Here is a 25,970-nt window from a genome sequence, read left to right on the forward strand (position 1 = left end):
TAATTTTGTTCAACTCAAAAAAAATTGTATTCAACTCAAGAATTCAATTCATGGACTTCCCTGGTGATCCAGTGGTTAAGAATCCACCTTCCAATATAGGAGATGCAGGTTCTATCCCTGGTCCTGGTTGGGGAGTTAAGATCCCACATGCCCTGGAGCAACTACGCCTGTGAGCCACAACTAGAAAGAGCCAGCATGCTATAACTAAGACCAACGCAGCCAAAAATAAATAAATAAGTACTTAAAAAAAAAAAAGAATTCAATTCAAAATGTTTTAATTTTAAAAAATGTTTTCAACCTTTATAGGTATGCCTTTTGTTTGTTCTTTGGCCATCTATGAAGTCGACAAGTTTTTCATCTTGGGATTTAATAAAGTATTCATACTCAATGTATTAAATAATCTATTCTTTTAATCTATTAATCCATAGTGTTAATTAATCTGGAGATTGATTTGGCATTTCAGAAAGTAAAAAGGGTCATAAAATCTTCTTCAGCCACCAATGCAAAGGTTGACACTATACTTAAAAAGTATCAGCTGACTAAATGCAGTCATAAATGAGCTACAGTGAACACCTTTGACCTCAACCTTGACACAGACCTAATACAGTGATACATGTGACGTCAGACACACTATTCTTTTTTTTTTAATTTTATTTATTTTAATTGGAGGCTAATTACTTTACAATATTGTGGTGGTTTTTTATGTACATTGACATGAATCATCCACAGGTGTACATGTGTCCCCCCATCCCCAACACCTCTCCCACCTCCCTCCCCATCCCATCTCTTTGGGTTGTCCCAATGCACCAGCTTTGAGTGTCCTGTTTCATGCATTGAACTTGGACTGGTTATCTATTTCACATATGAGAATATACATGTTTCAATCCTATTCTCTCAAATCATCCCTCCGTTGCCTTCTCCCACAGAGTCCAAAAGTCTGTTCTTTATATCTGTGTCTCTTTTGCTGTCTTACATAAAGGGTTATTACCATCTTTCTAAGTTCCATACATATGCGTTAATATACTGTATTGGTGCTTTCTTTCTGACTTACTTCACTCTGCACACATAATAGGCTCCAGTTTCATCCACCTCATTAGAACTGACTCAAATGTGTTCTTTTTCATAGCTGGGTAATATTCCATTGTGTATATGTACCACAATTTTCTTATTCATTCATCTGCTGATGGACATCTAGGTTGCTTGCATGTTCTAGCTACTGTAAACAGTTTTGCAATGAACATTGGGGAACATGCAGACACACTATTCCTAAGTGCCTTATGCATCTGGAATTCCTTTTGGGCAAAGTTAAATGACCCGGCTGAAGACAAACTTAGAGCTCTCAGAAAAAGATCTTTAGTATCAAAGTGTTAAAAATATGGTCAAGTAATTACAGTTGAAGGATTGTTTCCACTAAACTAAACTAAATACTAGGTCAACCAGACAAATGAATTTGCTAGAAACACTATTTCAGAGTATTACATGGGAGAGGTAGAGAACTGGGGAGAGAAGAAGCAGCTTTTCGAGGGAGGTAGTACATTGTTTAATTCACTTGCAACAAAACAAAGGACCATCATAAAGTACAAGTAAGTAGACTCTGTTTCCTAATTAAAAAAATAAAAGCAGACATTATATACTACTTGGCAATTCACAACAATTGCATTATTAGAGAAAGTCAATGAAACCTAAAGGAATCTTACAGAAACTAGCAAAACTCTTAGATAAAAAACTTACACAGGGCCTTCTTTCATTGCTCAAACCAAAGTTACAGCAAAATGCAATAATAAATGCTCCAATATCAGAAACTGGGAAAATCAAGCACTACTTCTTTTCTGTGAGCACAGAGAAAAGACAGGGGAGAAGCTAAGCACATGATTCTGCTCACTATCTCTTCGGGTCAGGGCTGCTTTCCCAGCCTTAAGCACTGCCAGTTGAGAATGAAGGGTTTTATATGTAATGCTTGTTTATAATTTCACTGTGGTTTTTTTTTTTTCACTGATTTTTTTTTTTTTTCCAAAAGATTGCTCTGAGATGTTCTACACTCAGGGAGTTAACCAAGCCTCCTCCAAGCTCCTAGTCCATCAGGGAACATAGTACTTAACTCCAGAAGGAGAGTCATTATCTATTCCATTAAATCTGTGGGAGAGGGAGAGGGTGGGAAGATTTGGGAAATGGCATTGAAACATGTAAAATATCATGTATGAAACGAGTTGCCAGTCCAGGTTCCATGCACGATACTGGATGCTTGGGGTTGGTGCACTGGGACGACCCAGAGGGATGGTATGGGGAGGGAGGAGGGAGGAGGGTTCAGGATGGGGAACACATGTATACCTGTGGCGGATTCATTTTGATATTTGGCAAAACTAATACAGTTATGTAAAGTTTAAAAATAAAATAAAATTAAAAAAAAAAAGAATGAGAAACAAACAAACAAAAAAAAATCTATTTTAGATTCCTTTACAGTTTTATAATATTGGGAATAGAATAATTATTTTATGATAGATTTAAAGCTATTAATATCAGACATTAATATGAACAATGACATCATATCACTAGGACTGGAAAATTAGTCTGGCAGATTAATGCAGCAGGGGATGGAAGTTACTTGGGCTGAACTGGAATGCTGACCATTTCACTACAACACACATTCTAGTTACCTGCTTGGCCTGTAAGGACATACACATTCATAACCCCTGATCTTTCCCAAGAGTTAAGAAGGTGACTGAATTGAACTTGGATGTATAAATATGGAGTGGAGAGATGAGAGAAAACCCAGTAAGTCCGTTAACCATTAAAAATGAATTGCCACATTCTTAGATATACCCATCATGTAAAATTAGACATTTAATTTTCAAATACATGACGTTTTTAAAGTATCATTGATATTAATTTTTTATTTGATATTAATTTCTCATTTAAATGCTTTCTTTGCTATAGTCACCCTTTCAGCTTTGAATTTTATTGAATGGGCTTCCCTGGTGGCTCAGATGGTAAAGAATCTGCCTGTAATACAGGAGACCCAGGTTTGATCCCTGGGCCAGGACAATTCCCTGGGGAAAGGAATGGGTACCCACTCCAGCAGTCTTTCCTGGAGAATTCCATGGACAGAGGAGCCTGGTGGGCTACAGTCCATGGGGTCATAAAGAGTTAGAGACGACTGAGAGACTAACACTAAATGTATATCACTAAAATAACTTTACTGAGACTTACAATGTCTAAGTCAAAGATCTCTCTTGGTAAATGTCACATTCCACTTGAAAATATGTGGATTATTTTCAAATATCTTGATATTGATTTCTAACATAATTCCACAGTGATAAGAGAACAGACTCTGTATGATTTCATTTCTAGACCATTAAATTTTTGCACTTTGTTTTATGTCCCTGGGTATATTCCAGAGTCTCCTAGTTTACAGTCTATGGGAACTTGAATAGAATTTGTATTCTACTGTTGTGTGAAACTGTATAAATCTTAATTATGTTGAATTGGTTCATGGTGCTTTTCAGGTCTACTGTATCTTTCTACTTTTCTATATATTCATTCTATTAATTTTTGAGAGTTTGATATTGAAACACCAACTAAAAATCTTAATTTATCTACTTAAAAAATAATTGTAATATATAGTGGAACTATATGTAACTTTGTTCCGTATTTTCAAAGTCTCCTGTAAATGTGTTATAATACTTTCATAATTAAAAAAAATAAATGAATTTCCACAAAAGACCATCTATGGTTGACTACAAAACTGGTCCCAGTTCTTTACCAACCTGGCGTCAAATGCCTTTCCTTGTAACATTTTTGCTCTCCCACACTGACTTTGAACTTGGCCAGGTAATTTACTTTGGCCAGTGTACATCTTCAGAAAAAATATGACAGCGCCATTTGTCTGTGCACAATGTACAGCAGGACACCGTTCTTCAGTAGGGCTTGTGTTGTAAAGTGACTTTACACTGAACTGCACTGGCTCTGATTCTCTTGAGAAAAACAACACATGGGGTGATTCAGCTCTGCGGTCCATTTTTTCCCTATTTCTTTATATTCCTACCAGATTTGGAAATGCCATTTGTTTGAAACCTTTTTTCTTCTTCTTCAAATCCCTAAAGAATAGTAGTTCACTCCTCTCCCTATTTTTTTTTATTATTTCCCATCTACCGCAGTATGCGTTTATTCAATGCATTTTTTAAAATATTTGAAAGTCAAATAGGACATATATATGTTTATAAATTTTAGAATTTTCATTCTGCTTTTTCAGTTCATTATAAGTAGACAACAACCAATATTTTTCATAGTATCTTTTTTTTTTTTTTTTTAAGAAAAGTGGTCACACGTCACACCCTTTCTCTTTAAGAAGTTTTTTTTTTTTTTTTTAAATTGGAGTACTTTGCAAAATGTTGTGCTAGTTTCTGCTTTACAATGAAGTATCTTTATAAAATCTTAATGACTGGGGTTTTAATATACTATATGACTATATTTAATATACTAGGTGACAAACATTTCACAGGACATCGTGTTTGATGATTTGCCAAATAACAGACTTTGCTTGTGGTTCTAATTCATTCCTGAAGCTGTTTCTCAGTCTCTCACTCAGTACAAGATGCTCACAATGTAACATTTACATTACTGAGCCAATATGAAATTTCCCATACATTTCTTACCAGCTTTGTGAGACACATGTTTTGGCTCATCCCTATAGAATATTTCAGCATGCTAATTTGGGCAAACTATATAATAGGAATCGGATTAGGCAATGGCACCCCACTCCAGTACTCTTGCCTGGCAAATCCCATGGATGGAGGAGCCTGGTCGGCTGCAGTCCATGGGATCGCTAGGAGTCGGACACGACTGAGCGACTTCACTTTCACTTTACACTTTCATGCATTGGAGAAGGAAATGGCAACCCACTCCAGTGTTCTTGCCTGGACAATCCCAGGGATGGGGGAGCCTGGTGGGCTGCCGTCTCTGGGGTTGAACAGAGTCGGACACGACTGAAGCAACTTAGCAGCAGCAGCATATAATAGGAATATTACAAATTTGTACCTTTTGGTTTTACTGTGTACAACTTATTTTCAGTTATGTCTCACAGTCCACCAGGCAGCAACATGTAGTGAGGATTTACAAAGTTTTGATATTTAAGATTAAGAGAACAAGTGAATTCATAAGGATGAAAGATCTATTCTTTCTATTTAGCTCACAGATCTGGTTTGATATGAAGCTGGCCTCCAAAGAAGACAGAGAAACTCACTAGTTGATTCAACCAACAGGCTCATCTTCAGGGTAGACCCAAATACCAGAATGGCTAAATACCAGAACTGATCTGGTAACTTTCAAGATATGGCTTTTAGTCATGTTTCCCAGAATATGTTATTTACACTGGGGCCTCTGTGGAACCAAAATGATCTCTAGTTATCAATGGATCCAGTGAGGAAACATCTATTGAGCTTTCACTATCTCTCAAATTCTGTGCAGACCTGGAGGATATGGAAAAAAGTAAGACTTGGACCCTGATTTCAAAAAATTCTCACTCTAATTAGAATAAATTGACATTTTCCTGAAATTATATCTCATCACTTTCTGTTGCTTATGAAAAGTCTAGAAAAATCAGCAGATGCATAATTTGTCCTTCCTCTGTTTCACATATTATAATATATAATAATTTTGATCAAACCTCTTCCTTGCCATATATAATACTTTTCACTGTCAAATAAAATCTTTCATTAAAAATATTACCATAGTACTTTGTATTTTATAGTTTGGAGAAAAATCTAATCATAGACCACACAGCTCAAGAAGTTCTGACTTATCATTATTCTAAGTAAAGACTTTCCAGTCCAACACCTCAAGCCTTTTCCTTTCAGCTTAGGAACTGTGAGCCACTCTTACTTCCCCTTTCATCATCGCTCCCACTATTCACATCCCAATTTCCACAGCAGTTTCTATTCTTCCAAATTTTCTTATATGCACAACATATCGTTCAGGAAACTGAATGACTCTGGGGAACTTCTGACCACTAAAACATCTAAAAAATCATATAGCCTTCATTTGCAAACTACTGGTAACATTGGAATAACATAATAGGCTATTAACACTAATATTTTTGTTATTAGTCACCACAGATGTTAAGACGGTACCAAAAGTATAATAAATTATGGAGCTATAGATACTACATCCATTTTTGAGCATTCATTTCTAATAATATTTTTTCCTTCCAGTTCTAACATGAAAACATAAGAAAATTTGCTTGGAGAATGAGGTAAATTCTATATAGCTTATCACATAAGGGCATCTAAATACCTAGCAGGAGATGGTCATATTTAATTCTTTGGGCCTGCCTTTCATTCCTTCAATCCGGATTTGCGTGCAACAAAATGCTCCGCTTTACCCCCAAAGTACGGCTCCAACCTGCTCCCTTGGCGTCTTGCAAGGGAGCCCTGTGCGTTTGGGACTTACTTGCTGCTGAGGCAGCGTCTCAGCGAGTAGGAGGCCCCTCCGCCGCAGGTGCGTGAGCACTCGCTCCACGGGCCCCAGGCGTCCCACAGGCCGTCGCGGTCCTCCTCAGAGCGCGCGGTCCTGGAGCTCTGTGAGGAACGAGAGCATGATCAGTATGAGTCCTCAGCGAACCTGGAAACGTGTGTCCTAAACCGCGGGTGGTCTAGCGTGTCTGTACACGATGGCCTTGTTGCGGATGAAGCTGAGCTCAGATTCTCAGATTCTTTCCAATTTAATAATGTACATATGTTTAGGCGGAGGAATATTTGAGTGCAAGGAACCCAGGCTGTGACTGAAAAAGGCAAGGGCCTGCATTAATGGGAGTGAATGGAAAAAGATGGCCAGAAATAGCAGTCTGGGTCAGAGGAAGGTAAACTGCACTGAAGTCAAAAGTTTCGTGAGGCTACTCTTTGCTGCCCTGTGAAGAGAGAAGCTGCACTCAAGAGATGTTTCTGCTCTGAGAAAATGGACATGTGCATACCGTCACAGCTTTCCAAAATTCAATGTTTTATACAATGGACTTTTTTTTTTTTTTTTAAAGAAGCAGCATCATTCTTGGTTTTTAGATTTGTCAATGAGAATAATTGTATGAATTAACTTTAGTAATACAAGGACTAGACAGACAGACTTGCTTGTTATTGACAGACTTCCTAGTGAAATCTGCATTTACTCTAAGGAAAACTGTTATGTGTAGGTATCCATGTAGTGCTTCACATTTCTTAGAAGAGTTAAAGAGAAAATTGGTGCCAGTCTTATAATAGTTAATAGAACAGATTTTGGAGTTAGAAACTGCCTGGGTTTGGATATGGATTCTGTTTTTTAACTAATTATGTGTCGTGCACAAGTAATTTCCCACCTCTCTACATTTCAATTTTCCTTTCTATAAAATGGGGATAATATAACCATGCCACAACATCCACATCTGTCCCTGTGCATGCACGCACGCACACACACACACATACTGTAAAAAGACTAGTTATATAAACTAAACTTAAGACAAGTTTCAGAGTAAATCACAAATAAATATTACTGATTATTATGTTATTATAAATTGAGAACATGTTTTTATGTATGTTCACAGTTGTATTAGTCTGTTCATGCTGCCATAACAAATTATCAGACTAGGTGTCTTAACAGAAATCCAGTTTTTCACAATTCTGGAATCAAAATCCAAGACCAGGATGCCAGCATGGTTGGCTCCCAGTGAAGACTTTCCCCTTAGGTTGCAGATGGCTGCCTGGTCACCATGTGGTCACATGACCTCCACTTTCTGTGAGTAAGAGAGGGAGAGTGAGCTCACTGGTGTCTCTTGTTAGTAGTGCATTAATCACACCATGAGGGCCCCACCTTACAACCTCATCTAAACTAATTCTCTCCTAAAGGCTCTGTCTTCAAATAGCATCACATTGAACATAAGGGTTTCACCATTTGAATTTGGAGAGGCCATAGCTCAGTCCATGGCAAGAGTTCTACAAATAGCTAGTGTAAACTGGCCAAGTTACTTTACTGAATAAACCAGGTGATATCCATATATTAAAGGTGGTATCATTTCATGGCAAAGGTGGTATCATTTCATGTGTTATGAATGTTAATTTTATTTGTTAACACATAACAAATGTTAAAATTTCAAAACTATATTTGGACAAAGCAATTTGTAAAGAAAATGTGTGTGATAGGCAAATGATGGTTTCACGTTCAGGTTTTTTCCTCCAAGGAGACGCATAAGCAGAAAGAGCATGAGATACAAAGGCAACAGGAGGGCAACCTTTTACAAAGCATTGTGAGAACCTGAGATGATGCAGGTAAAGTGACCAGCATGTAGTAGGCTGTATAAAATGGTAGCTCTTATTATTATTATTTTTAAAGACTTTTTCACACCCTATCTAGTTATACTCAAGGCTATATCACCCAATAAGGAGGAGTCCCTGAAAAGGAAAAGAACATTGTATCACCCCTAGAATAGAAAACTATTTTGAAGTAATGGGATTCTTCACAAATGTGTTGCTATGGGACTCATTTGTCAAACTGACTACTCCTTGGAACTTTTACAACCTGTACAAATGAAGTCACAAACTTGGCCTTAGAGTATTATATCAAGGAATGTCTAACTGGTACATATTGTATTTACATTCCTGAATCATTTGAAATAAATAGTGGGATAGATAATGGTTAAAAGCAGAGACATAGACCTACTTGGGCTTCCCTGGTGGCTGAGTGGTAAAGAATGCACCTAGCAATGTGGGGCACATGGGTTTGACCCCTGAGTTGGGAAGGTCCCCTGGAGAAGGAAATAGCAACCTACTCCAGTATTCTTGCCTGGGAAATCACATGGACAGAGGAGTCTGGCAAGCAGTAGTCCATGGGGTCACAAAAGAATTGGACATGACTTGGCGACTAAACAACAAAGACCTACTTAGCCTGCAGTGGAATATTGGCTCCAGAGCCTCCCAGCTGTAATTTACTTATGCTTCAGTGTTCTTATCATAGACTGGGAAGAATAAAGCTATCTATATTCCTGAGATATTGTGAGGATTAGAATATTTAATATATAAAAGGCACACAAGGCAGAAACAACCCAAATGTCCATGGGTAGATGAATGGATAAACAAAACGTGCTGTATTCATAAAATGGAATATTATTCAGCCTTACAATATGACCCAGCCATACCACTAGTGAACACATATCCTGAGAAAACCATAATTCAAAAAGACATCATGCACTTCAGTGTTCATTGCAGCATTATTTACAATAACGAGGACATGGAAGCAACCTAACTGTCCATCAACAGGTGAATGGATAAAGAGTGCTACATATACGCAATGGAATATTACTCATACATAAAGAGGAACGATATTGGGTCATTTGTAATGATGTGGATGGACCTATAATCTGTTATACAAAGTGAAGAAAGTCAGAAAGAGAAAACAAAATATCATATATTAACGCATATATGTGGATTTAGAAAAATGGTACAGATGAACCCTTTTTCAGGGCAGGAATAGAGACACAGGCATAGAGAACAGATGGGTGAACACAGAGTGGAGGTGGTAGAATGAATTTGGAGACTGGAATTGACATATGTGCACTTCCATGTGTAAAACAGATAGCTAGTGGGATCCTGCTGATGAGTGCAGGGAGCTTGCAGTTCAGTGCTCTGAGGTGACCTAGAAGGGTGGAGGTCCAAGAGGGAGAGAATATAGGTATACATATAGCTAACTCACTTTTTTGTACAGAAGAAACTAATACAACAATGTAAAGCAAATATATCCAAATAAAAAATAATAACACTTTTTTAAAAGGCAGGAAATTCTGACATATACTATGACTTGGATAAATGAGGAAATTATGCTAAAAGAAATAAGCTAGATACAAAAGTATGACTATTATATTAATTCACTTACAGGAGGTAGTAGAATAGTCAAATTAATAGAAACAGAAAGTCAAATGGTGATTCCTAGGGACTGAAGGGAGGGAGAGAATGGGGAGCTATTGTTTAACGGACACAGAGTTTCAATTTGAGAAGAAGAAAATAATTCTGGAATTAGATGGTAGTGATAGCCCCACATTACAATGTGACTATACTTAGTGCCATTGAACTGTACACTTAAAAATGAGTAAGACAGTGTATTTTATGTTATATATGCTATATCACAATAAAAAACATATATGCAAATTTTTAAAAACTCATAAGCCCCAAATAATATACTATATAAGCATTTGATACCATTATTATTGATCTAATATTAATTATTATTATCATTTATACACACATATGGGATCTAAAAGGTACTCTGAGAAGGTAACAATGCTTTTTTCTTTTTCTGCTGAGCTTAGTTGAGACACTGCACTCTGTAAGTTTCATCTTTCTTAAAACTTCGACTTTCCCACAGCAAAACCTTTCAGTCACCTGCCACATGACACTGACCTGCTGATATGATCTGCCAGGAGTTTGAGGTTCCTATAAAATGCAGCACAGAATGTGAAAGAGAAACCCACTGATTACCCTCAAATCTGTCCTTTCTAAAGTATTTACTGAGCTCCAAAGCCTGTTTTTTAGGGTTAATAAAACCAATCTCTAATCACGGCCATACAGGATACTCCTTTTCCAAGTTTAATTACCTAGTGAGAGAGAAAAGACACGTTGCCATTGAAATATACATACTGAGTCTCTTGCTCATCCAGTAAGTTCATTCCTCAAATTTGTAAAAAGTTTTTATGCACCTCCTGACTCCATTTTTGTTTGCTCTGTGTGGTTGGAAGATGGTTCTGTTGAGAGTGTATTTGACTGATAGAGCAATTACTTATGTGGCACACGTGCATTGTACAATGCAATTTCCTTTATTTTATTAAAATTCAATCTGAGATGAAAACCAGTGTCACAAATGCTAGCATAGCTTGTATGAAGTAATTAAAATAAACAAAATGAGTGGTTACAAATCATGATACTATCCAGTTACTACAACTGAAAAAAAATTTCACACACAGTATTCACATGTGAACTCTTCTTTCATGTGAGGTAAGAACACATGAATGCCAAATCCTGGAATCATTTCTCCCTGGTGGCTCTCTGGATAAGATATTTAGAAAATAATGTCTGGTTGAAATCTGGCTTTTCTAGAGAAGGAAACCGTTTCAGACTCTGCGCTAAAGTTACTTGATTGTTTTCATGTGCCTGGTAGGGAAATTAAAATGGAGGAAGTCTTGTTCAGCTTTCAGAAGCTGGAGAGCAGGCCTCTTACCTGCTTCTGACCTGGACACTGCCCAGATACCCTGCCTGCCTGCAAGCACAGCAAGTAAGATGGCATTTTAGATAAGAAAGGGAATGGGTCTTGGAATTCTTGAGCCCCTGGAGGTCTGGCTAACCCTCAAGATCTAATGAAATCCTGTGACTCACAAGGTGAAACAAACAGCATTGTAAAAGTTAAAAACACACACACACACACACACACACACACAGCTGCATTTCAACACACAAACTAATAATGATAGTATCAGTTTGTGGCCTGGGATTATAAGTGGGAGCCCCCAAAACTGCACTTTGAAATTTCACCCATGGAGCGGATGCACCACCTAGGACCTTTTTCCAATTAGGACTCCAGATTGCTGTTAACGAGGGACTTCCCAGCACTGTTTAAGTTATGGATGTTGGTTTCAGCCCAATTTGGTGATGCATGTGCTATTACTTTTCTCTACTGTTTCTATTTCTCTTCTTTTAATGACTGCATATTAAAAATAAGCCAAATAATCCTCTATTAAATACTGAAACTGTTGTGTGTGACAAGTGGTTTCTTTTGTTAACAAATTTTTTGAACCTAAAGCCAAAGAAAACTTTCAGCAAAACATAAATTGGCACTCTGAGCAGGGTTCATGAAACAAAATGCCACTCTTTAAAAAGAAAGAGGTTAAGACTAATCAAGTTTTTATTCCCAGATATGATTTGCCTTGCTGCTCATTAGCTACTGAATGGAGCATATCCACTGGATTGTGTAAAAATTAGGATCCCAAATTAAAGTGGGTCAAAGCTTTTGATGTTATTAAATGTTTGCAGCTCATGCCAAATGAGAAAGAATAAGAATGTACCGTGCAGGGTCAGAGAGGCTGGATCTTCCTCTTTGTCTACCGTAAGGTGCATGAGGCTAAATTAAAATTAGTTGAAGGTACGGCAATAGCAGAAGGGAAGCCAGAATTAGAGAAAGAATTATGTGATGTGCAAGGATGACCGTCCATGTTACAATGTCAAAATTATATTTTAGCTGACCAAGTCTCCACTTTCCAGTCGGTAGCCAAAAAAGCTTCTCTGGAGGTTGCACAAGCTAAATTATCGGCAGCAATGCGGCACGGCAAAATTAACAAAAAGAAAGTTCATCTGGCAAAAGCTAAAGCAGGGGTAGACTCAGTCCCCAGTGCTTGGGATGGGGATATCTGGAATGATAGTTGGAACACAGAAGCAGATGATAATGCAGACTAGAGAGCACAACCTAGCTCTATGCAAGCCAAGTTGGAATCAAAACCCATATGCTCAGCCAGCATGGCACTGGAAAATGGAAACAGATGCCTGGGGGAATACCATAAGGAAGGGTACCCTTGAGGATTACACAAAATTAATGACATTTTAACCACATTTACTGAGAGGTCTGGATAGCCCTTATTTCTTGAGTAGTGTGCATATATGACACTGAGGTAGCTGGAATTCTCATAGATGAGGATAACACAGATAAATCTGGTACATCAACAATGATTCTTTTGTGCAACAAGCTTTTAGAAATAAAAGTCAAAGTCCAGAGACTCAAATCTACTAGAAGTGGTGGCTGAAGGCTGTGTTAAGATATAACCTTTAGAATCTACATGACCTGGGAGTGAATGCTCTTGGTATTCTTTACAGGACTGTGTTCAGAGACAAAAGGAGGAGGCTATGAAATGTGGAGCATGAGGATGAGATGTCACAAAGGCCTTTAACAGTACAAACAAGAAAGATCTTTAAAACAGCCCCTCCCAGCTACAAGCATGTCATTTTACCCTTTTGTTAAATGAGATGGGCATTCCCATTAATGAAGTAATTAATAAAGGTCAGCAGCTGGGTGACTTAGGAGAATTGAATTTCCAAAAGACAGAGGATAGATAACTGACTAAAAGCAATAACTGAGTATCTAAAAAGGAGATGGGATTTCCTTAAAGTGGGAGGCCCTAGAGAGAAAACTGATGGACTATTACAGAATTATGGGAAATGTACTATGGGGAGGGATTAGATATAAGAAGGGTTTCCCAGGAGACTGTTATGGATAAGGAACAGGAGGAAGGAAAAAGGGGACCAAAAGGAAATAATACATTTAGGATGATGGAGGTGAAGATGAATCTAAGTACACAGATTTTTTCCCCAATCCAATTTATCCTTGGAAGGAATTGGGGAAAAATAAAATGAAACAATGACTTGTGGCCAAGCTCTGGTAAACTGTTGGGGTAGAAAAGATATGTACCCTCATGTTAAAGTAATGATTTTTTTTTAAGAGCTCACAAATGACTGAGAGCATTAACTGATACTGGAGTAAATGCCTCATAAATATGGAATTCAAAGGATTTTAAAGAACAGAAAATGATAGGAACTGGCCTTGGAGGTAAACAGATAGAAACTATACAAACTAAAATTGATTTAAACATAGGGCAGTTACCTCAAAGAATTTATTCAGTAATGATCATTCCTATTCCAGAATATATAATTATGATTGACAACTTGGTTGGCAGGACTCTACACATGGACATCACCAGATGGTCAACACCAAAATCAGATTGATTATATTCTTTGCAGCCAAAGATGGAGAAGCTCTATACAGTCAGCAAAAATAAGACCGGGAGCTGACTGTGGCTCAGATCATGCACACCTTATTTCCAAATTCAGACTTAAGTTGAAGAAAGTAGGGAAAACCACTAGACCATTCAGGTATGACCTAAATCAAATACTTTACAATTATACAGTGGAAGTGAGAAATAGATTTAGGAGCCTAGATCTGATAGACAGAATGCCTGATGAACTATGGACAGAGGTTTGTGATATTGTACATGAGGCAGGGATCAAGACCATCCCCAAGAAAACAAAATGCAAAAAAAGCAAAATGGTTGTCTGTGGAGGCCTTCCAAATATCTGTGAAAAGAAGAGAAGTGAAAAGCAAAGGAGAAAAGGAAAGTTATACCATTTGAATACAGAGTTCCAAAGAATAGGAAGGAGAGATAAGAAAGCCTTCCTCAGTGATCAATGCAAAGAAATAGAGGAAAATAATAGAATGGGGAAAACTATAGATTGCTTCAAAAAAATTAGAGATACCAAGGGATCATTTCATGCAAAGATGAGCTCAATAAAGGACAGAAAGTGAAGAGGAACTAAAAAGCCTCTTGATGAAAGTGCAAGAAGAGAGTGAAAAAGTTGGCTTAAAACTCTTCAGAAAACTAAGATCATGACATTCAGTCCCATCATATCATGGCAAATAGTTGGGGAAACAGTGGAAACAGTGGCTGACTTTATTTTGGAGGGCTTCAAAATCACTGCAATGGTGATTGCAGCCATGAAAGTAAAAGACATTTACTCCTCGGAAGGAAAGTTATGACCAACCTAGACAGCATATTAAAAAGCAGAGACAATACTTTGCTGACAAAGGTCCATCTAGTCAAGGCTGTGGTTTTTCCAGTAGTCATATATGGATGTGAGAGTTGGACTATAAAGAAAGCTGAGCACCAAATAATTGGTGCTTTTGAACTGTGGTGTTGGAGAAGACTCTTGAGAGTCCCTTGGACTGCAAGGAGATCCAACCAGTCCATCTTAAGGAGATCAGTCCTGGGTGTTCATTGGAAGGACTGATGTTGAAGCTGAAACTCCAATACTTTGACACCTGATGCAAAGAGCTGACTCATTTGAAAAGACCCTGATGCTGGAAAAGAATGAAAGCAGGAGGAGAAGGGGACGACAGAGGATGAGATGGTTAGATGGCATCACTGACTCAATGGACATGAGTTTGAGTAAACAGGAGTTAGTGATGGACAGGGAGGCCTGGCGTGCTGCAGTCCATGGGGTCGCAAGGAGTCGGACATGACTGAGCAACTGAACTGACCTGAACTGATGTCTACTGAATGAAATAACCCTGCATGGCCAGTAAAGAAAAGCCATGGCTCTTGGAGAATGTAGATTACCAGGAAGTAAACAAAGTAACTCCACATCTGACCGCTTCAGTCCCTGATACTATAACTTTAATAGAATGCATACAGAGCAATCTGGGGCAATGGTATGCAGTAAATGACCTGGCCAATGCTTTCTTTACCATACCCACAAAAGAACAATTATGGAATCAATTTGCTTTCTCATGGCAAGGATAACAATATACCTTTACTTGCTTGCCACAAGGTTATGTGCACAGCCCTATTATTTGTCACCAACTTGTAGCTGAGCATTTAGATCACATAAAAATATCTGACATACAAATATCTCATTGTATCAATGATCTTATGATACAAGACCAACCAAGGAAAAAGTGCTAAAAACCCTAAACCAACATGTGTTAATATCTTAAAAAACAAAGGATGAGAGATTAATCCTTCCAAAATTCAGGGACCTGCCCAGCTTTTTTGGAATACAATGGGCTAAAGGACATAGAAAAATTTTACCTAAGGCTAAACAAAAGAGAGGAATATAAAACTCCCCAGAAAAAAGGAAGACTCAGAAATTCATTAGGGCTCTTTGGTTTCTGACAATAGCATACTCCACCTTTGGGGCAGATACTGAGTCTACTTTACAAAATAACGAAGAAGAAATATGACTTTCAATAGGCTTATGAGCAACAACAGGCTTCTGATGCTATTAAATGTGTAATATAGCATGCTTTAGACCTATGCCAGTACAACCCAGTGACATAGAATTGTATGTGTTTATAAGTGATTTGTATGTTAATTGGAGCTTGTGGCAAAAACAGCAAGGCAAAAGAATGCCTTTGAGCCTCTAGAGTCGTAAATTCCCAAAGGCTGGGAGAAATTACACTACCTTTGAAAAACACTTATTGGCTTGTTATTGGGCTTTGACTGACACAGAACAACTGACTGTAGATGATACTCTAATATTGAAACCTCACATGCCAATCATGCAGTGGGTACAAAGTTTGACCAAAACCCACAGGATTGGACAAGCCCAGGAGTCCAGCAAAATAAAACGGAAATGATATGTTCAAAACCAAGCCAAACCTGGGCCACGTGGGGTCGCTGCCTTACATGAAAGGATTTCTGAAATTCCTACTGAAGGCCTTGAACAAGGCTAAAATTAGGTCCAAGATAACCGAGTCGCCTGTAAAATGGAGAAAGCCTTTAACTGCACAAGAAAAACCACATGTATGGTTTATTGATAGAGCAGCTGCATATATAGGATCCACGCACTATTGGAAAGTGGTGGCACATAATCCAGTCCTTGCTGAATTGCTGAGTACTGGCGAAGGTTAAAGTCGCCAGTTTGTTAAGTTACATGCTTTTTATCAGGTATTAAAACAAGATGATTTAACTGAATGCCATATATGCACAGAATCTTGGTTGGTAGCCAAAGGATTGGCCACTTGGCTCCCCAATGGGTAAAGAATAACTGGCAAATTCACTCCAAAGAGCTATGGGTAAAGAATTATGGTCTGACATTCAGGAAACTGCTCAAACCACTAATGTTTCAGTCTTTCATGTAGATGCTCACAGTGTTCCGAATTCTATGGAATGATGGTATAATTCTATCACAGATGAACAAAACTGAATCCAAGCAGTATAAACTGATCCTTACTCCATCAACTTAAAAGGTTTGACTTTGTGGGCACACCAAAAATATGGCCATCTGGGAGAAAAAGCAACACACAGGTGGGCTCAGGACCAAGGTATTTCCTTAACTATGGATCTCATTAAATCTGTTATTTTACAATATCCAATTTGTCAACATATTAAGCATAGAAGTTTGCTGCTGCTGCTAAGTTGCTTCAGTCGTGTCCGACTCTGTGCAACCTCATAGACAGCAGCCCACCAGGCTCCCCCGTCCCTGGGATTCTCCAGGCAAGGACACTGGAGTGGGTTGCCATTTCCTTATCCAATGCATGAAAGTGAAAATTGAAAGTGAAGTCTCTCAGTTGTGTCTGACTCCTAGCGACTCCATGGACTGCAGCCCACCAGGCTCCTCCATCCATGGGATTTGCCAGGCAAGAGTACTGGAGTGGGGTGCCATTGCCTTCTCCATAGAAGTTTGCTATAACTAGTCAAATGACAACTGATATCTGGCAAACTGCCTGGGCAGATATGAGAAATTCATTATATTGGTCCATTAATTTGAGATAAAGAATGCCAATATGTATGTACTGCTGTGGGCACCTATTCTGGATATTTAGTGGCCATTCCTTTTGGAAAAGCCAATCAGACTAATACTATTAGAACTAATTTATAATATGGTGTCCCACTCCAAATTCAGAGTGACAATGGGTCACAATTTACAGGTAAGTTAATACAAGACTTTGGCCAGGAACATAATATACAATGGGTTTTTCCATTGAATAATCCACTTTAACAGCAATTAATTAAACTTGGAGAGGGCTCTTATAAAAATTGGAGAACTAACTTGAATACTGCCCTCAATATTTTAAGTAATAGACCTATAGGAAAATCAGAAATTCCTTTGGTGAGAATGACTATTTCAAACTTACAGTTTCATAAAATAGGCTTCAGTCCTGAAACAACTGAGTATTGATAAATTAGCCCAGGAGCACTAGCTCTTTTCTGAGCTACTCCTAAGGCTGCTGGACTGGATTTGTACTCTATATCTGAATACAGACTTACTAAAAGATTGATATGTGTTATTTCAACCAGTATTAGAATTAAAATGCCCTCCTGGACACTTTGAATTAATCAAAGAATGTTCCAGTTCATTTAGTCGCTCAGTCATGTCTGACTCTTTGCAATCCTATGGACTGTAGCACCCCAGGCCTCCCTGTCCATCACCAACTCCCGGAGTCCACCCAAACTCATGTCCATTGAGTCAGTGATGCCATCCAACCATCTCATCCTCTGTTGTCCCCTTCTTCTCCCACCTTCAATCTTTCCCAGCATCAGGGTCTTTTCAAAGGAGTCAGTTCACATCAGGTGGCCAAAGGATTGGAGTTTCAGCTTCAACATCAGTCCTTCCAATGAACACCCAGGACTGATTTCCCTTAGGATGGACTGGTGGGATCTCCTTGCAGTCCAAGGGACTTTCAAAAGTCTTCTCCAACACCACAGTTCAAAAGCATCAATTCTTCAGCACTCAGCTTTCTTTATAGTCCAACTCTTACATCCATACATGACCACTGGAAAAACCATAGCCTTGACTTTTTTTGGCAAAGTAATGTCTCTGCTTAGAGGGCTCTGTGTCTGTGGGGGAGTTATAGAACCAGACCACCAAGGAGAAATCCAAGTAATTGTACAAAATGAAGGAAAGGATGATTTGTTGATTAATAAATGTGATCAAATTACCCAGTTGCTGGTTTTGCCATGTGCAATTGACAAAATACAAAAACAAGAAGCTCCTACCTTATTTACAGTTAGGGACAATGGAGGATTTGGATACACAGATGAAATACACTAAAGTCTGGGTGAAGCCTAATGGTCCTCCCATATCTTTTGATGTAATTGCACCGAGGAAGGATAATACCATATTAGTGATGATCCTCAGACAGGAAAAATGGAAATATGTGCTATTAACCCACTGTTATTCTCATGAATATTCTTGGAAGCCTGACTGCATCGGGGATTTCCATTCATGCCTCAACCTTCAAGAATATGCTACAATTTAAAAAATATTGGGGAATATTCAGATGAAATAGAAGCCAGACCTGAACTCAGGATAACTTCACCTGCCCTGTAAATGAGGCCTATTCTTCTTAAATTATGACTTTCTATGGACAAAATTTCTATCTGGTCAGGAGTAAGACCTGACAACCTCTGGGACTGAGCTTTTGTACAATCTCCAAACACCTCCTCTTTGATAGTAGAACTAAACCCTCGTGCTTCCATACTGTGTTGTAATATACCAGAAATTTCTTCTTGCCCTACTGAATTGGCCAACAAATGCACAGTATCATAGACTCTTGTAGAAGTGATGCTACTTTGAAACTATATAGTGGACATGACATGGCATTGACATTGAAGTCGCTCAGTTGTGTCCGACTCTTTGCGACCCCATGGACTGTAGCCTACAAGGCTTCTCCGTCCATGGAATTTTCCAGGCAAGACTACTGGAGTGGGTTGGAAGATCTACACAAAATGTATCTTTAGTATAAGTTCCTATGTAGGTACCTGGATAGATGTCCTTACAATTTTGGGGACTCATCTGACAGTTACTCCCCCCTTATTAGAATTTCACAATGTACTCAGGTAGCCCCAAATTATCAGAAACTTGTATTAAATTTTAACATTACCTTTCCAGCCTATCCTAAATGTAGGATTAGGTGAGCATGGTTTAATGCTCTATTAGGAACTACTGGCGCTGGAATGGACCTGATAAATACTACTGATGTAGAAATTTTAGCATCCAGATTACATAATATTAGTAAAGATATAGCTCAAGCCTTGACCATTAATGCTAAATGGATCCCTACAACATTAAACCAACATGAACTTAGCTTAACATATGATGCAGACTTTTTGCAGTTGTTTAATAACTCAGTTATAACTATTTCAGCTTGGGATTCCCAGGTTGCTCAGTGGTAAAGAATCCCCCTGCCAATGCAGGAGATGCAGGTGTGATCTTTGGGTTGGGAAGATCTCTTGGAGAAGGAAATGGCAACCCACTCCAGTATTCTTGCCTGGAAAATCTCAGGGACAGAGGAGCATGGTGGGCTACAGTCCATTGGGTCAAAAAAGAGTTAGACATGACTTAGCAATTAAACAACAAGAACATTTCAGTTACACCAAACTGAATCCTTAACTGACATGTTTCATTGGGCTATTTGTTCCATGCAGCTGTTATATTACCTTGCTGAAAAGTATAAGGCCCAAGGAATTTTAATGTCTACTAATGTATATGCATGGAAAAAATTATTTAGAGAATGGCTTTCTAACAATCACTGGGTATTAATCCCTAAAAGTACTACAAAAGGCACTGATACCTGGTCCTAGGGAACCCTATATAATTATAACATAGGTAACATAAGTATTAGATGCCAATTCCATGTGGTATCCACTGTATTTGGAGAAGAGTATTGGTTGCCACATTTAACTGGGAATTATTTGGACTTTAATAATTGTACCTACTTACTGTAGCAAGGCTACCAAGGGATTGCTATGTGGACCAATGTCTTGCCTTTCGGAACCTGCCTTATTCGAGGTTAACTACCAACATATGTTAAGCTAAGTTCATGTCCTTAACTACTGTGAATGGACTATCTTTCTTAAATGCTATGTTTTTTGAAATAGCCCCTCAACTTGTATGTATTGTAACCAATGATGTAGAAAATACTTATACATATCAGTTAGGAACTCCTTTTTCTGGATGCCTAACACATGTTGATCATTTATATTGGAACAGGACCATCCATTACTTTGCCCCACATGCCTCAGATATTGTGAACTCAGATGTTATTACCTATACTTTCTGTTCCCAACATTAGCTTCCTCTTAGAACATTTATGTAAGATTTTGCAAGGAATCAGTTACAAAATTTCATAGATAAACATTCCTTGATAGAATACTTTTGTTACTACTATTCCTGCCAATAAGTTAATGGATGTGAGAGTTGATGTACAAAAACATACTTCTCATTCATGGTGGGTGTTTTCTTTACTAAATCCCATACTGCTGAACATGGTTTTCTGCATTGTTTGATACATTACTTGTTTCTTTGATCACTTTATTTCTATTGACCATCTGGAATTGTTATTTGACTTATAGATTTAAAAAGACCGCTCATGTTATTTTGCCATATTCTTATGCTTTTCAGCCTAAACAATCCTGAGGCCAACTGTTAGGGAAATTAAAATGGAGAAAGTTTTGTTCAGGTTTCAGAAGAAACAGACCTCTGACCTGCTTCTGACCTGCCTGGACACTGCCTGGATTCCATGCCTGTCTGCAAGCACAAAAGGGATGGTCTTAGAATTCTTGAGCCCCTAGAGGTCTGGCCAACCCGCTATCCCCACCCCGGAATCTAATGAAATGCTGTGACTCACAGGTGAAACAGCATTGTAAAAGTAAAAAAAAAAAAAACAACAAAACAACCCAAAAAACAAAACAGAGCTGCATTTTTCTTGGAAATTGATATCAGTTTATGGCCTGAGCAGGAGTCCCCAAAACTGCAATTTGAGGTCATCACCCATGGGGTGGACACACGACCCAGGACATTTTCCCAACTGGGGCTCCAGACTGCTGTTATCAAGGTACTTCTCGGCACTGTTTAAGTCTGGATTTTTGATTAGCCCAATTTGGTGATGAATGTGCTGTTACCTTTCTCTGTTGCTTCTATTTCTCCTCTTTTAATGATTGCATATTGAAATTAAGTCAAACAACCCTGTATTAAATACTGAAACTGTTTACTGTGTGTGATGAGTGGTTTCTTTTGTTAATGAATCCTTCGAACTTAAAAGTAAAACTTTTGGCAAAACAGTGCCTTGTCTGGAGAGGCACTAAAATGGCTCTAAGGTGAGGGTTCACTGACCAAACATCTTACCTCATCACCGGTTACAAAGTTTCAGCACAACTAGACATATCAGTGTCCATATTTCTTTGAAGGAGGTTGCATGCTAGTCCAGAAGCAAGTCACAGACCTATTCTTCAAACTGGAACAAACTCCAATCTTTTTTTTAACCAGCAGGATAAGCATAATTCATTTCAACTGAATTCATGTTTAACGTCAGAGAAAGTAATTTTCCTCTTCTTTAACTGTGCCACATTTTTACATCTATAACCATAAATGACATTTCAGCAATGCCTTGCAGGTCACTTAAGACCTAGAAGCATTTGCCTATTACAGTTGTTAAGAAAGCTTTTGTGATAAATAACTTTTATGCTTATCCAGGTGAGATTTTTGTTTATTCCTCTCATTGTGGAATGTGCATTCTTCAATTCACAGTAGCATTTTTTAAAAACCGTAAACTCTGAATTGCATCTTGGAAGAAAAACTGAGGCAGAAGAAAACAGGAATAATGAGTTGCCAGCAAGCAATGCTGATTGTTTCTGAAACCGAAAATCTAAGCATTTCCCCCTACATTCCAAGCAATGTTTCTCGATTTTATTTCCGTCACTTGAACCTAATATTTTAATGGCAGTGTCTCAGAAACAAGGCCATGAATGCTATGGAAACAGAGTAATCAAGAGATTATTCTTGACCACTGCTGGAAATTTCAGTGACAGTATCAGGTGAAAGGATGATCTTTAGCTACTGATTGACAGAAAACTAAAGAGCAGCCATTAAATTCTATACGTAAGCCAAGGTTTTACCAATAGATTTATCAGGAAAGGTCAAAACTGCATCTGATATTGAACTTGAGGGGAAAGTCTATTATAAATCTCCTTCTTAGTGTAGCACTTATTTTTCTATATAGGCATTAGATGGTTAGAATGAATAATTGGTACCTGACATTTCAGAAACCTAGTGAACACTGAGAGGAGAAAGGCCTGAGTCTTGGGTCTATAATCCTATAGAAATTGAATACTTCCCTTGAGTTATTCAATTTAGACAAAGTCTAGCTATTTCTAGATCTTTAGTGCTACATGATGACCTTTTAATGTAGCACTGTTGATGACTCTTAAATCAACTACAGTCGATCATTTAACACTCAGAGGTGAAGGGTGCCAGCCCTGCACTCAATCAAAAATCTAGTATAATTTATGGCTAGCACTCTCTCCTTGCAGTTCCTCCACATTCACAGGCCATGTAGTACTATACTATTTACTATTTTCAACATAAGTGGACCTGTGCAGTTCAAACCTGTGTTGTTTAAGGGTCAACTGTACTTTCTTGTTAGAAAACCAGCCATCAGCTTCCTAGTTCCATCCATCCTTGTTCCTGGTCAGTTAAGTGTCTCCAAGCCTCTATACATGCCAAATCCATGGAATATAGTCTGTAACTGATACCATTATATACCTCCTAGCTATTTCAAATCCTAAAAGATGATGCTGTGAAAGTGTTGCACTCAATATGCCAGCAAATTTGGAAAACTCAGCAGTGGCCACGGGACTGGAAAAAGTCAGTTTCATTCCAATCCCAAAGAAAGGCAATGCCAAAGAATGCTCAAACTACCACACATTTGCACTCATCTCACACACTAGCAAAGTAATGTTCAAAATCCTCCAAGCCAGGCTTCAACAGTACACTAACTATGAACTTCCAGATGTTCAAGCTGGATTTAGAAAAGGCAGAGGAACCAGAGATCAAATTGCCAACATCCACTGGATCATTGAAAAAGCAAGAGAGTTCCAGAAATACATCTATTTCTGCTTTACTGACTGTGCCAAAGCCTTTGACTGTGTGGATCACAGGAAACTGTGAAAAATTCTTAAAGAGATGGGAATACCAGACCATCTGATCTGCCTCTTGAGAAATTTGTATGCAGGTCAGGAAGCAACAGTTAGAACTAGACATAAAGCAATAGACTGGTTCCAAATTTGGAAAGGAGTATGTCAAGGCTGTACACTGTCACCCTGCTTATTTAACTTGTATGCAGGGTACATCATGAGAAATGCTGGACTGGATGAAGCACAAGCTGGAATCAAGATTGCCAGGAGAAATATCAATAACCTCAGATATACAGATGATACCACTCTTATGGCAGAAAGTGAAGAACTAAAGAGCCTCTTGATGAAAGTGAAAGAAGAGAGTGAAAAAGTTGGCTTAAAACTCAACATTCAGAAAACTAAGATCATGGCATCTGGTCCCATCACTTCATGAAAAATAGATAGGGAAACAGTGGAAACAGTAACAGACTTTATTTTGGGGGCTCCAAAATCACTGCAGATCGTGATTGCAGCCATAAAATTAAGACACTTGCTCCTTGGAAGAAAAGTTATGACCAAGCTAGACAGCATATTAAAAAGCAGAGACATCACTTTGCCAACAAAGTTCCATCTAGTCAAAACTATGGTTTTTCCAGTAGTCATGTATGGATGTGAGAGCTATACTATAAAGCTGAGTCCTGAAGAATTGATGCTTTGAACTGTAGTATTGGAGAAGATTCTTGAGAGTCCCTTGGACAGCAAGGAAATTGAGTCCATCCTAAAGGAAATCAGCCCTGAATATTCATTGGAAGGACTGATGTTGAAGCTGAAACGCCAATACTTTGGCCACCTGATGTGAAGAACTGACTCATTTGAAAAGACTCTGATGCTGGGAAAGATTGAAGGCAGGAGGAGAAGGGAACGACAGAGAATGAGATGATTAGATGGCATCAGTGACTCGATGGACATGAGTTTGAGTAAACTCCAGGAGTTGGTGATGGACAGGGAGGCCTGGCGTGCCACAGTCCATGGGGTCACAAAGAGTCAGACACAACTGAGCAACTGAATTGAACTGAACTGAAGGAATATTCAAAGGTTAGAAGAACATCTCTAAATCCATCAACCTCAGAATGGTGTCATTTTCTCGCCATCAGTGACTTATCTAAACATGGTTTTCATCTGATAATTTTGTGCCTAATTTCAGAGGCAACTGCAACATCCCAGTCTCAGGTGAACAAGTTTAAATGTGACAGCTACAAGTAGTTATACACTTAGAGTAATCTCACGAAGAAATAGTTTCCATGTACCTCATAGTCCAATAGACATTACCTTCTATGTACCTCCTTATCCAGAACCTTCCTCTACTGGAACCTGAACAGGTTCAAGGACTTAGGAAAGGTATTGTAGGATGAAGCACAAATTAGCAATAAGAAGACTTAAGAGTTATATTTGCTCTGAGACACACACACATATAGATGTGGTATTTGGAAAATATTTTTTCCAAATGTTTTAAGAAGAGGTCAAGCTATACAGAACAAAATGAAAACAAAAGTAGGTGCTGAGGAAATGGATGATAGGTTTTTTGTAAAATTGAAGTCATATAACAGATGAAGTTATATTATAAGCAAAGGGTTTTTCAGACACCAACAGAGTCTCAAAAGTAGCAAAGTGGGTAACAGGACCAATTGGAAGAGTGGTTCTTACTCTTTCAAGATCAGTGAGGAACCACCTGAATGTCTGGTTTTCCTCTTCTCCCAGACAGAGAGCATTTAGCTTAAGCCATCTGGATCTGTGTATGTGACTGTACTAAATGGATGTCACACACCTCAAAATTAAAAAGGGGGGGCGACTCCTCCAGTGATGAGAGAACCATTTCTCCTGCAGTGTGCCCATGCAAAGTGGAGCAATCTATACACAGGAATGTCCCGTTCATGTACCAAGCTTTGGAAACAAATCTGCAGACTTCATTTTTAGCTCCCCCTCCATTAGGTTCCTATAAATCTTATCTAATCCTTGGCTTCTTTAACAACTTGGAATACGCGTTCTGCTGCCAACTGTACGTAGTCAGGGTTGTGATGCTCTGCTCCTGAGAGCTTACAGACGCTAAGCAGTAACTGGGCTCTTGTAAAAGTCCATTAGCTTTTTGATGTACTTTCTTAAAGAGCAGCATGTATGGATGGATACTGAGGCATGCACCTTCCCAGATATTTGCTGCTGGCTTTGCTGAGGAAATTCAGATCATCTGGTTCTTATCACAGCTGCACTGCTGGGGGATATGATGAACTGCCAGTGACACAGTGCATGATCTTTCAGAGGCCACTGCATGAAGCCTGTCCCTTGCTACTGAGGAGAAAAGTCCGTTCTATAACAGGGTGGAAAAGCTATCCAGGCCACAGCAGGACTTCTGGGTACCTCTCCTTTTCCTTTCACTGGGTCCAGGCATGCACACACAGAGGCACCCCTTTCATACTGCTGCAAAGCACCTAACTGCACCTACACCTGGGTAGGGGCTGGAAGGGAGAAATGCTGGGGT

The 25,970-nt window shown here is 38.6% G+C and overlaps 1 protein-coding gene across 1 annotated transcript in view; it reads right to left on the reverse strand.

Moving 5' to 3' along the window:
- Positions 1 to 25,970, reverse strand: part of ADAMTSL1 (ADAMTS like 1) — a 1,145,195-nt gene that overhangs the window by 444,014 nt on the left and 675,211 nt on the right. The window contains exon 5 of the mRNA XM_055577966.1: positions 6,445 to 6,572. Coding sequence (XP_055433941.1) covers positions 6,445 to 6,572 — 128 coding nt within the window. The remainder of the gene's footprint in view (positions 1 to 6,444; positions 6,573 to 25,970) is intronic.

The sequence above is a fragment of the Bubalus kerabau genome, chromosome 4 (assembly GCF_029407905.1).
Source record: "Bubalus kerabau isolate K-KA32 ecotype Philippines breed swamp buffalo chromosome 4, PCC_UOA_SB_1v2, whole genome shotgun sequence".
Lineage (NCBI taxonomy): Eukaryota > Metazoa > Chordata > Mammalia > Artiodactyla > Bovidae > Bubalus > Bubalus kerabau.